At 43.4% G+C, this 12,595-nt stretch overlaps 1 protein-coding gene across 2 annotated transcripts in view; it reads right to left on the reverse strand.

Moving 5' to 3' along the window:
* Positions 1-263: 263 nt before the first annotated feature.
* Positions 264-12,595, reverse strand: part of LOC134969285 (transmembrane protein 272-like) — a 182,328-nt gene continuing 169,996 nt past the window's right edge. For both annotated transcript variants that reach the window (XM_063945133.1, XM_063945134.1), the window contains exons 4-7: positions 7,596-7,655; positions 6,541-6,717; positions 5,879-6,033; positions 264-449 (exon numbers count right to left, since the gene is read on the reverse strand). In XM_063945133.1, coding sequence (XP_063801203.1) covers positions 399-449; positions 5,879-6,033; positions 6,541-6,717; positions 7,596-7,655 — 443 coding nt within the window. In that variant the 3' untranslated portion in view covers positions 264-398. The remainder of the gene's footprint in view (positions 450-5,878; positions 6,034-6,540; positions 6,718-7,595; positions 7,656-12,595) is intronic.

Raw genomic sequence — 12,595 nt, forward strand, 5'->3', positions numbered from 1 at the left:
AGGGACAGGAATCGCTTCTGTTTGTCCGCATATTTTTATGTCTGACCACCGGCACATCTCTAACAACCTTTTCGAGATGCGCTACAACTCATAGGCTTGCCTCCCAGGCTTAATTTATATTAGCCACTGAATGGTATGTATTATTTCCTGCATAGGCATGACACATGCTATCTTCCCTTTGTTTCCATTCATTGGTCTCTCTAGCTACATTTCAGGCATATTTATACAGATGGTAAATTAAGTTGATCACATCAGAGGAAACCTATAATGAAAAGATAACTTTATTTCAATCAACATGAAGGAGTGCATATATAAAAGATACTGTATGTGTTTTTCATTCTCATCATGCAAGCTGCATTATTCACCATGCTCCATGTACATTACTCCAGTGTTTGTCCTTAGGGTTCATTATTACTAAGACGTGCTCTTTCAGTATCACCGCTTGTTGTCTGCAATACAAAAAACAGGAAACAGCTTTATAATTACTGGCAGAGAAATACTGGTGATAAACACGGCACATACAGAATGATTATAGAAGTTATAGAAGCAATATATGGGAGGGCTGATGACATAGGAAGCATGAGGAAGATAAGATGAAGACTGAGAAGCTGTGCTGGATACTCACCATGTTAAAAATAAATTAAAAAAAGCTATATGAATGCATAGACGTCAGCCACCGTTGTGCATTTCACATTAACTTTTCACCCCCCTGATGGAGTCTGATAGTAATAATTGCCTGCTCCAGCCAGTATGTCCGGGAGTGCAGTACCCAATTACTTGGTGGTTTAAAGGGGGTACTCGCGGAGCGATCGCTGCTTAAAATCTAAGCATACTGACTAGATTGCTTAGATTTTAAACAGCGATCACTCCGTGTGTACCCCTCACAGCGATAGCGATGCGCAGCCCCGCACATCGCTATCGCTGGTGCTAGATTGATCGCGCTGTGCTGAGCGGGGGCAGAGATGTGTGCTGAGCGAACCGCTCAGCACACATCTCTCCCCAAATCGGCCCGTGAATGTCACTTTGTACACAGTCACTCAACCACTGATGTAGTCAGCCATACCAGGTGGAGAACCTGCACCTGCCGAAGGGTTGGTGCAAGATTTGATGGTGTGATAGGCGGTGCGTCTAAACACTCAGCAATCTGTATTATTACATATACGGATGCTGACAGTGGGCATTTCAGTCCTTGCACATTCGGATGTACACAAGGGAAGAACTTTGTAGCAGCATTTACATAAAGTTACAGTCAGGAGACTGCCAATAGGTGCAGCTGCTTCTAGTAATTGTTGTGCATAGTGGGGCTGATGCTGCTGAATGCAAGTTGGATCTAATTGTTCCCAAGTTGTGTGCAAAAACTAAAATATGTATACAGAATTATTCTGTATGCAGTTGTTCACATCCTTGAAGTGGGCCGACCCAATCCTTATAAGTCTCACAACGGAAAGTCTCAGTATGTAGATAAGGGGAGAAATCAGCTGCACGTGTGAAGTCCCTGTCTATTGGCCCATTCAAATCTAGTCCTGATTGGTTGGCTCCTGCAATCTATCCTGTCCCCCAGTTCGGCTGAGCACCTTGCTCACATCACACACTAGGATACAGTACAGGTTGAGTATCCCATATCCAAATATCCGAAATACGGAATATTCCGAAATACGGACTTTTTGAGTGAGAGTGAGATAGTGAAACGTTTGTTTTTTGATGGCTCAATGTACACAAACTTTGTTTAATACACACAGTTATTAAAAATATTGTATTAAACGACCTTCAGGCTGTGTGTATAAGGTGTATATGTAACATAAATGAATTGTGTGAATGTAGACACACTTTGTTTAATGTACAAAGTTATAAAAAATACTGGCTAAAATTACCTTCAGGCTGTGTGTATAAGGTGTATATAAAACATAAATGCATTCTGTGCTTAGATTTAGGTCCCATCGCCATGATATATCATTATGGGATGCAATTATTCCAAAATACGGAAAAATCCGATATCCAAAATACCTCTGGTCCCAAGCATTTTTGATAAGGGATACTCAACCTGTATTTATGGTGCTTATGTCATTTTATGTGAACTTATGTGAGGGTTGGAAACTGTACTTGTCTCTATATAAAGATCATAAGATGGTGAATTCTGTGTATATGCCATTTGTGTAAGATCACCAGTGTTATAGAGAGCCATGCGAGGGCACGGGGCCGTGGGCTATATAGGGAACATGTCTAGTCCCCCCAAAAAATAATTTAATAAATTATTAATTGCAGGGCCGCATCCGCTTTGTACTAGTAGAATTGGTAGATCAAGGTATACCTGCCCCTCCAATGTGGTGGCGCAGGGGAGTATATTCTAACACTGTGCCTGAGTCTATTGTGCATGTGCTGGTCTTTGGGAACAAGGCACTTACACCATCTCCCTGCACTCACACCATCTTCCTGGTGATTTTTCTACTGTGCGTGCTGAAATTTCTGGTAAAGTAGCCACCGTTCCATCTTCCCGGTAAGTAGAACGCTAAGACGAATCACTGTTTGTCGTCTCACACAGTAGATCTAATTGGTGGGAGTAGTTGCACAGTTATATAAACAAACCCATAATCTGAGTAACTGAAAATGTGTCTCAGAAATTGTATGTTTTATGTAGAGATTGTCAGCTCTAATCTGCAACCTTTATAGATTCTCTGCAAAATTAATTCATGTTTAATAATTGGATTTAAAAACCCACCACACTAGATCTTACATATGGCTTATATAAATCTAGGTTCTCTTGTATTGCATGTAGGTTTCCTTTCTAAGTGTATACTTTAGGCACATGTAGCCCTCATTTCCTAATGCTGAAATAAATATTCCTCAGAATGTATATAAATTTTCACTTCTAGATGTACAGACTGTTATTTTATGATTTTTTAAGTCCTTATAAATTGTAGCTAATATTTTTTTTGCGGTTTTATTTTGATACAGGTATGCCCTTAGTGTCCTATGCTATGTGTTAATGCCTCTTGTACCAGGAGTCTGGATATGCTAGACTGCTAACCGTTAGTGATGAGCGGGTTCGGTTCCTCGGAATCCGAACCCCCCCGAACTTCACCCATTTTACATGGTTCCGAGGCAGATTCGAATCTTCCCGCCTTGCTCGGTTAACCCGAGCGCGCCCGAACGTCATCATCCCACTGTCGTATTCTCGCGAGATTCGTATTCTATATAAGGAGCCGCGCATCGCCGCCATTTTCACTCGTGCATTGGAGATGATAGGGAGAGGACGTGCAGCGTTCTCTCAGTTGTGTTCAGTGTGCTGCAAATATCTGTGCTCAGTGTGCTGCAAATATCTGTGCTCAGTGTGCTGAAAATATCTACGTTCTCTGCCTGAAAAACGCTCCATATCTGTGCTCAGTGTGCTGCAAATATCTGTGCTCAGTGTGCTTTATTGTGGGGACTGGGGACCACCAGTATTATATAGTAGGAGGACAGTGCAGAGTTTTGCTGACCAGTGACCACCAGTATTATACGTTCTCTGCCTGAAAAACGCTCCATATCTGTGCTGCATTGTAGTATATAGTAGGAGGACAGTGCAGAATTTTGCTGACCAGTGACCACCAGTATTATATCGGTACGGTACAGTAGTCCACTGCTCTACCTACCTCTGTGTCGTCGAGTATACTATCCATCCATACCTGTGGTGCATTTAAGTTTTGCGCAGTATATATAGTAGGAGGACAGTGCATAATTTTGCTGACCACCAGTATATACTATATAGCAGTACGGTACAGTAGGCCACTGCTCTACCTACCTCTGTGTCGTCAAGTATACTATCCATCCATACCTGCGGTGCATTTTAGTTGTTGTGCGCAGTAGTAGGAGGGCAGTGCATAACTTTGCTGACCACCAGTATATAATATATAGCAGTACGGTACAGTAGTCCACTGCTCTACCTACCTCTGTGTCGTCAAATATACTATCCATCCATACCTGTGGTGCATTTTAGTTGTTGTGCGCAGTAGTAGGAGGACAGTGCATAATTTTGCTGACCACCAGTATATGATATATAGCAGTACGGTACAGTAGGCCACTGCTCTACCTACCTCTGTGTCGTCAAGTATACTATCCATCCATACCTGTGGCGCATTTAAGTTTTGCGCAGTATATATAGTAGGAGGACAGTGCATAATTTTGCTGACCACCAGTATATAATATATAGCAGTACGGTACAGTAGGCCATTTCTATTGATATATTACTGGCATATAATTCCACACATTAAAAAATGGAGAACAGAAATGTGGAGGGTAAAATAGGGAAAGATCAAGATCCACTTCCACCTCGTGCTGAAGCTGCTGCCACTAGTCATGGCCGAGACGATGAAATGCCATCAACGTTGTCTGCCAAGGCCGATGCCCAATGTCATAGTAGAGAGCATGTAAAATCCAAAAAACAAAAGTTCAGTAAAATGACCCAAAAATCAAAATTAAAAGCGTCTGAGGAGAAGCGTAAACTTGCCAATATGCCATTTACGACACGGAGTGGCAAGGAACGGCTGAGGCCTTGGCCTATGTTCATGGCTAGTGGTTCAGATTCACATGAGGATGGAAGCACTCATCCTCTCGCTAGAAAACTGCAGTGTCACTCCTAGATGGGCCAGGTGTTTGTGTCAGCAACTTGGGTCGCTTAGCTTAGTCACACAGCTACCTCATTGCACCTCTTTTTTTCTGTGCATCATGTGCTGTTTGGGGACTATTTTTTAAATCTGCCATCCTGTCTGACACTGCAGTGCCACTCCTAGATGGGCCAGGTGTTTGTGTCGGCCACTTGGGTTGCTTAGCTTAGCCATCCAGCGACCTTGGTGCACCTCTTTTTTTCTTTGCATCATGTGCTGTTTGGGGACTATTTTTTAAATCTGCCATCCTGTCTGACACTGCAGTGCCACTCCTAGATGGACCAGGTGTTTGTGCCGGCCACTTGGGTCGCTTAGCTTAGTCATTCAGCGACCTCGGTGCAAATTTTAGTACTAAAAATAATATTGTGAGGTGTGAGGTGTTCAGAATAGACTGGAAATGAGTGGAAATTATGGTTATTGAGGTTAATAATACTATGGGCTCAAAATGACCCCCAAATTCTATGATTTAAGCTGTTTTTGAGGGGTTTTTGTAAAAAAAACACCCGAATCCAAAACACACCCGAATCTGACAAAAAATTTTCAGGGAGGTTTTGCCAAAACGCGTCCGAATCCAAAACACGGCCGCGGAACCGAATCCAAAACCAAAACACAAAACCCGAAAAATGTCCGGTGCACATCACTACTAACCGTATTGAAATACAGACAGTGTTACTGTTTCGTACAGTAAATGTTAAGTGCAGGGTTAGTCTATAAAGACTCTACAGAGAAGTGACATACAGTAGCATCTTACACCATCTTCTCATTTCTTCTAGCCTGAAATTGTTGGGTGATTTGAGGATAATTTTCACAGTATCAAACATGACCGCTGAATATGGAAGAGCCAAACACTGATTCTGCGGTGTACTAGACTCTCATCACTCAAAACCTATTCATGACACTATGCTAACCAGCATCTAACCACTCTCCAAAAACTTACAATGATAGGTTAAAAAGCCAAGCATGTCCTTTTGATGACAGACAGACAGACAGACAGGCAGACAAGATAGATCTACACTATTACACGCTGGTAATCACAACCCTAGGGACTCATATGCTGACATATGTGCCATCAAAATAAGCTTCAAATATCTAGCAAGATACCTGGCTGCAATCGGAGGACAATTTGGGATTGCTGAAGAACCAGGAGACAAGTATTCCGCCACAGATGATACTCTCAGAACAATATAGCTAATTCCACCTTTGTATTGTATTTTAATGAATATTTCTGAATTACTTACCAGGCAACCAATGCAGCATGTGCATAGGCAGACCATTACAAAAATAAAAGCTATAAATATGTATTCAAAAATAAGGATCCCAAATGCAAATTTGTAAACTGTATCATTGCAGTCCCTAGGGTTAGTCTGGTAGATGCTAAACACCCAAACGCTTCCTAAAATGGAAAAAAAAACACAACATTAATTCCTGGTCTTGTCATGAAAGATCATACATTTAGAACTATATATAGAATAAAATGGAATATGAGAATAGTTGCCTGAAAGCAGGTATGGTTTGTAATTGCAGGGTTTCCCTTGTGATTTAATCCAAGTAAAAGGATGTACAGTCAGCTGACAAAAGCCATCCTGCTCAGGGCACTAAGCACAGAAATCATTTTCTTGAACTGGGTCACAGTCTGATAAGGAAGGAAGGAACCCAATCAGATGTACGTGAAAAGGCTTAAGTGTGTGCGGGAGGTGTCACTCAGCAACTACATTCCCAGTAAAACATAACACCGCAGGTCGCTCAACCTGTGAGCACTGACAGCTTCTAATAGAGTATTTCATGCAAGTTTGTTTTATGGACCCATTTTCCACTATAGCATAGGTTTGTGAGCAATGGAGGAACTTCAACCTCAGCTCTAACACAATTTTAGAATGTGGCCAACTCTAAATGTCATTACCTGTAATAAACCAACACAATGAAAAGAGGCCCATCACTCCCTCTACGAAATACATCACTTTCTCAGCAACAACCTTCAGCGGCAACAGCAAAAATCCAACTAAATGAACTGCACCAGCCACTATAAGGTAGATTGGGATCTTCGGCTGTATTGCACATTTGTCGATGTAGATGGACCCTGTAGGCAGAATGAAGTAAAGGAAACCTTTTATTAGTTGAAACCATGGGACTGATTCAGAGGTGCATGGAGTTGCATTCGCAACTGCGATTTTGGATGCAGCAGACATTCAAATATATGCTAATGACACAGCTGCTGTCTTTTGCCCAGAAACGCCCACCGCTGGTGTCTCAGATCCACCATTCACATACAAAAAATAATGGATCATCAGTCACAGCATTGACATTCTCAGCAACCCTATTATGTCTCAGAGAGTCCGTCTCAACTAAGGCACTGAGGCGTGAGGCCAGACCAAGTGCCTTCACATTGGCTGTCCAGGACAGGCCTAGAAAATGGTCCCAACACACCTGAGTTTTTAAAGCCACCCAAACTGTTCAGACCCCCTGCAGCCACCCACTTACAGATCACAAGATGCAGAATTGAATCATTGTAGCCCTGCCTCTCGCTCTATTGTGCCAAGAATTGTATCACACCCCGCTATAAAATTCTTGGCACTATATAGTGGGGGACAGAGCCACAATGATGAGATTGAGCCGCCATAACCCCAGCACAGCCAGCCTTTGCTGTCGTCACGCCACCTATGCGCTGTATGGGCTTCCCCCTCCCGGCGGAGGGGGCAGCAAAGTCGACAAGTGCACCGCTGGTTACCTCCTCTAAATGGCCTCTACCCATCACTCACTTTGCGAAGAAATTCTTACTGCGTCTACTGTCACTAATCAGTCGCTGCGCATGCACAGAGCGCAGTAGCAACAACAAAAAAAAATTTGCCCCACTGCGTCTGACATAGACATAGCGTCAACCCCCAAATCTGGCCCCGTATCAGGTATTTTACAAGAAATGCTACACATACTGCAAAAGAGATTATAACGCTTAATTACCTAAAACAATCATGGCTATGCTGAGTGCGGTCCAGACCAGCAGCACAAATATCTGTGAACCTGAAATAAATGAAAAGGTTACTGTGAATATTTCAGGAAATTAGCAAGTGACAAAGATCATACTAACTAGTAACAGCAACAACAAAGACATCCTGCTTTAATAGCCTAACTACCATACATAGCTTTTTGTAGTAATGTAGGGGCTGTTCATGTGTTGAGCTTTATACACACAAATTATTGTATGGGTAGCAAGGAATTAATGCAGGAGAAATAGTCATGTCTCATTAACTTCTGTAAAACAGCATTCAAATTTTAGAAGGATGTTATCGGAACCTTTCCGTAAGAAACCTTTCATCCTAACTTTAATACAGTTTCCAGACTTTAATTAATAAGTGCAGCACCATTCTCTAACTAAAGCGCTTCTGGTGGGCAGAACATTGTGATAACTGCTTTTAGCTATATATCTGTGCTACCCTGGGTAGGTTGCAGCAGTAAAAAAAAATGGTATCTGTAGAAAAATTTATACAAATAGTTTGAACCAAGACTGCATATAATATACCAGTAATTAACTGGGAATCATGAAATACTAACCACCTGGGAATTTAACATCACCCGCTAGGGATTTATATGGGGTAATACTGATTAGGACCTCATGTAACATAATATTACTTACCTGAGAACCAGATAATTTTATTTACCTGAAAATTCCATGGCACTTATCTGGGAATTACACCTAGGAACCTAAAAACACTTACCTGGGAATTATACATCTAATTAATTCATATTCCTATGTATGGGAATATATTATGAAGGATATGTTAATGTATTCCATGATACTTACCTGGGAATCATACCCGGGAACCTAACAACACTTACCTGGAAATTATATGCCCAATTAATCCAAATTTTTATGTACGGAGATATATGATATATGTGTGTGTATAAATGCAAAAGCCCCCACTCACTGACTGACTGACTCATCACTAATTCTTATACTTCCCAAAATGTGAGGCAGCTGAAATCTAACATAGGTAAAATAGGAAAACTACGAATTTTAATAAACCTCCCCTAAGGGGATGGAAAGGGAGTTGACATAATGATGTCATCACTGATATGTTAGGAAGCTGAAACCGTACCTGCTACGGGTGCTCCTCGGGTAACGCCAAGAACCATGAATTAATATTTACTTACATTAAGACATCTCAAATTTATAGCTCTATAGATTTACCAAATTTTTAACACTCATTTATATTTACAACCGTATCAGAAACTCCTGTGCAAAGAACGGGTAGAATTGCTAGTAAAATATAAATATCAATAAACACATGTCAATTTCTTCTTTTTTTAACACATATTTCTTTTTTTTTCACTTTCACAAATAAAATGACAGCATACACAGAAATCTACTCCATGCTGCAGCTATATACACGATGGAAGCTGGGCTATCTAAGGGGTACTGATATGTTCAATTCCAACGGACCTTTGTGCTCTAATTTAATTTGACTGACCCACGAGCCAAATTGATTGGAAGCGGTGACAAAAAAAGGATTCTCCGGCTCCCGGTTACAGTTACCTTCACAAAGCTAAAATGCGACACATACGTAGGACCTATAGCTGAGTTTTCTACTTGCCCATGTGATTCAATTGTTAAAGCTAATTATATATGTGATGCTAGATATTAAAATGTATTGATGGTAGCGCTGCATATGATCCACATGTGCGCTGCTCATAGATGCTGTTAGATAGAGACTGTGGGGCTAATTCAGACCTGATCGCTGCTGTGCGTGTTCGGTGTGCTGATCAGTGCTGTGAGTGCACAGCAGCGATCAGGCCTGAACTGCGCATGCTCTGGCACCGCAGTGTGCCAGCGCATGCCAGACAGCCGTCGGCTGTCTTTAGCTAGCGATCGCCTCTGCCTGATTGACAGGCAGAGGCGGTTGCTGGGCGGGAGGGGGTGGGACGGCAGCGTTAATCTGCCGTTTAAGGGGCGCAGTCTGGCCAACGCAGGCATGGCCGGACCGTGCCGGGACGTGGCGGCTGCGTGACGTCACACGCAGCCGCTGTGACCCAGGCAGCGACAAGTAGCTCCCAGCCAGCGTGCAGGAGCTGCACTGGCTGGGAGCTACACCTGAAGTACAAAAGCATCGCCGCTGTGCAATACTTTTGTACTTCTGCAACGGGGCAGGGAATGGCATGCGGGGCGGGCTAGCCCTGTGCTGGGTGTCCCCCCACATGTCAGTGTGCCTGATCGTAGCTGTGCTAAATTAGCACAGCTACGATTAACTCTGAATCACCCCCTGTGTACAAATAACACATGCTACAATTTCAGCAGAGACCTGAAATGATCAGCCATCAGATTGATAACTAAGTACAGCTAATATTGATATAAGATCGGATAGGCATCAGAGTACTCTAACTTCGACTATCTGATGTATTTAAATAACCATCTTACTGCAGCACTGTCTGAAAAGTATTTATAAATGTATGAGGAGTGTCACGTCTGAGGATTCTTGTGGATCCGGATTTGGGGAAGATGATTCTGGTGCACTTGGATCTCTGAATAAGAAACGAGCAGGACAGATGAAGGTCTTGCGCATTTATTACTCGGAGTGGTTTAACAGAGTTCGCCAAAGACAGTTGAATAGAGATAGCTGTAGGTTAGCGGGTGGCTGAGGATACCGGAACCATGACCCAGTACTTTAAAAGGAGGAATTCCGAAGGCTGGTTACTGCGGCGTCCAGAACAGGTAGCTGGGTAGGACACGGGAACAGAGTCGGCAGTCTGCGTAAGGCTATATCAGGAGGCTTGGGTAATTTGCTGTAACAAGAATCTGACCCTGGAGACGCTGCGGGAGCACAGAGAACTAGCTTCACAGATACTGTGAAAGACGTTGCACTGGCAATTCCCTCCTCCAGGCCTTCCTGTATTATAGCAGCTGCTCAGAGCTAATTGGCCACAGGAAAGTGATAAATTGGTGCAGCGTGGGCAAGACAGGCTTTTTGTCCATATCCAAGATGGCCACCGGGAACACAGCCCAGCCTGCTCACAGAAGCCCTGGCTCCACAGCAGCACTGCTAAATCCTGCCGGAATGACATACTGCCTGTCTGCTGAGCTGCCAACCAGTGCCCCTGCCTGTCCTCCCAGCACACCCTGCCCGGCGCCAGCAGCCTGCACCTCCGCCAGCTGGACCTCTCCAAAGAGACCGGACAGGTAAGAGCCGGCTCCCCTGCACAGTCTCCCGCATGACCGTGACAAGGAGAACATATACAGTAGCTGTCAAACATTTGATGCATAGAAGCATTGTTATTACATATATATACCTAGCAGCAGTGGGTGATATTTTTGCTAGATCACATACACTTATACCCCTCACATCGCCAAAATAACCTGGGTTATTGCCAGGTAGACCCAGGTCGAGGTGCAGTGTGAAAGCGCAAAACTGAATAACCCAGATCGAGCAACCCAGCATTTCAACCCAGGTTAAAAGAAGGGTTAAACATGGGTCGGACCCAGGTTGTTGTGCAGTGTGAAAGCCTCTGACCCGTGATCCCAGGTCTCAGTAAAAGGTGCTGATTGGCTGTTTGTGTGTCTGCTCAGAGCAGTCCCCAACCCCGCCTTTTATTTCCTTTGAAACCTCATTAATGTGAGTCAGAAAAGTCAATTTAAAATCACATCACAGTGTTTAACATGGGTGACCCGAGTTCAGTGTGAAAGGCACCAACCCGGGAATAACCTGGGTCAAAACTACAATGTTAAAGGGTCTGAGCCTTCCTGGACCCGAGTTCAAAATCCGTGTCCGACTTGGGCTTGCGATCTGAAAGCCTGTATTAGAGGACGTTACACGGGGAATTAGAAATGTACTTGATAAGTAAATTACTGAGGACTCACAGTGTTCAATCACACAATCTAAGTTATATATATATATATACATACACACACACACAGGTTGAGTATCCCATATCCAAATATTCCGAAATACTGACTTTTTTGAGTGAGAGTGAGATAGTGAAACCTTTGTTTTTTTGATGGCTCAATGTACACAAACTTTGTTTAATACACAGTTATTAAAAATATTGTATTAAATGACCTTCAGGCTGTGTATATAAGGTGTATATGAAACATAAATGCATTCTGTGCTCAGACTTGGGTCCCATCACCATGATATCTCATTATGGTATGCAATTATTCCAAAATACGGAAAAATCCGATATCCAAAATACCTCTGGTCCCAAGCATTTTGGATAAGGGATACTCAACCTGTATATACATAGGTGTGCGCAGGGGGGGTTCCTGGTGCGCACAGGCACCCTCTAATGTCCGGCACCCCTATCTCACATGCCTGATGCAGCGATCGCCAAGCAGGCTGATTACTGTCCCCTCTGCGCTGCACCCTGTCAGGACTGTATTACTGACTGGATGCCTGGGTTAATCAAGGGTGCCACTGCCACCGGCTGTCAAACTCTTGGCTCCACTTCCATGTACAAAAACAGCGTGATGTGATGTGATTACGTCATGCTGCTTGCACTCCCACCCACCACACCCGCCACATGCCCACCTCTCTCATTCTATGCTATGCCAACGCCAGCCACTGATGAGGATCAGAATGCAGCCAGCGTTCCTCTTAGTAAGTAAAATTCAATACTGGCAGGCGGTCGGCAGCAGCATTGACACATCACTCGTTTTTCCAGCAGCAGCAGTACTAGTCTGCCACTGTCAGTGTCAGTGAGTTACTGCTGCTTGCAGGGGAAAGAGAGGGGGAGCCAGACCAGGCTGAGGAGGAGCAGTGTAATTGCAGTGAGTGCCATCAGGGGTGTTTGTTTGGTGCACACCACAATATCTGACAATGTATCTGCTTTATTAGGATTGGTACAAGGGTGGTATTTTATATTGCGTTGACCGTCAATAGATGGTGCTAGACACGCCCAAAAGGTGGTGCTAGACACGCCCCTATGACGGTGCACCCCCTAATAAAATGTGCTGCGCACGCCTATGTGTATAT

This window comes from Pseudophryne corroboree, chromosome 11 (assembly GCF_028390025.1).
Source record: "Pseudophryne corroboree isolate aPseCor3 chromosome 11, aPseCor3.hap2, whole genome shotgun sequence".
NCBI lineage: Eukaryota > Metazoa > Chordata > Amphibia > Anura > Myobatrachidae > Pseudophryne > Pseudophryne corroboree.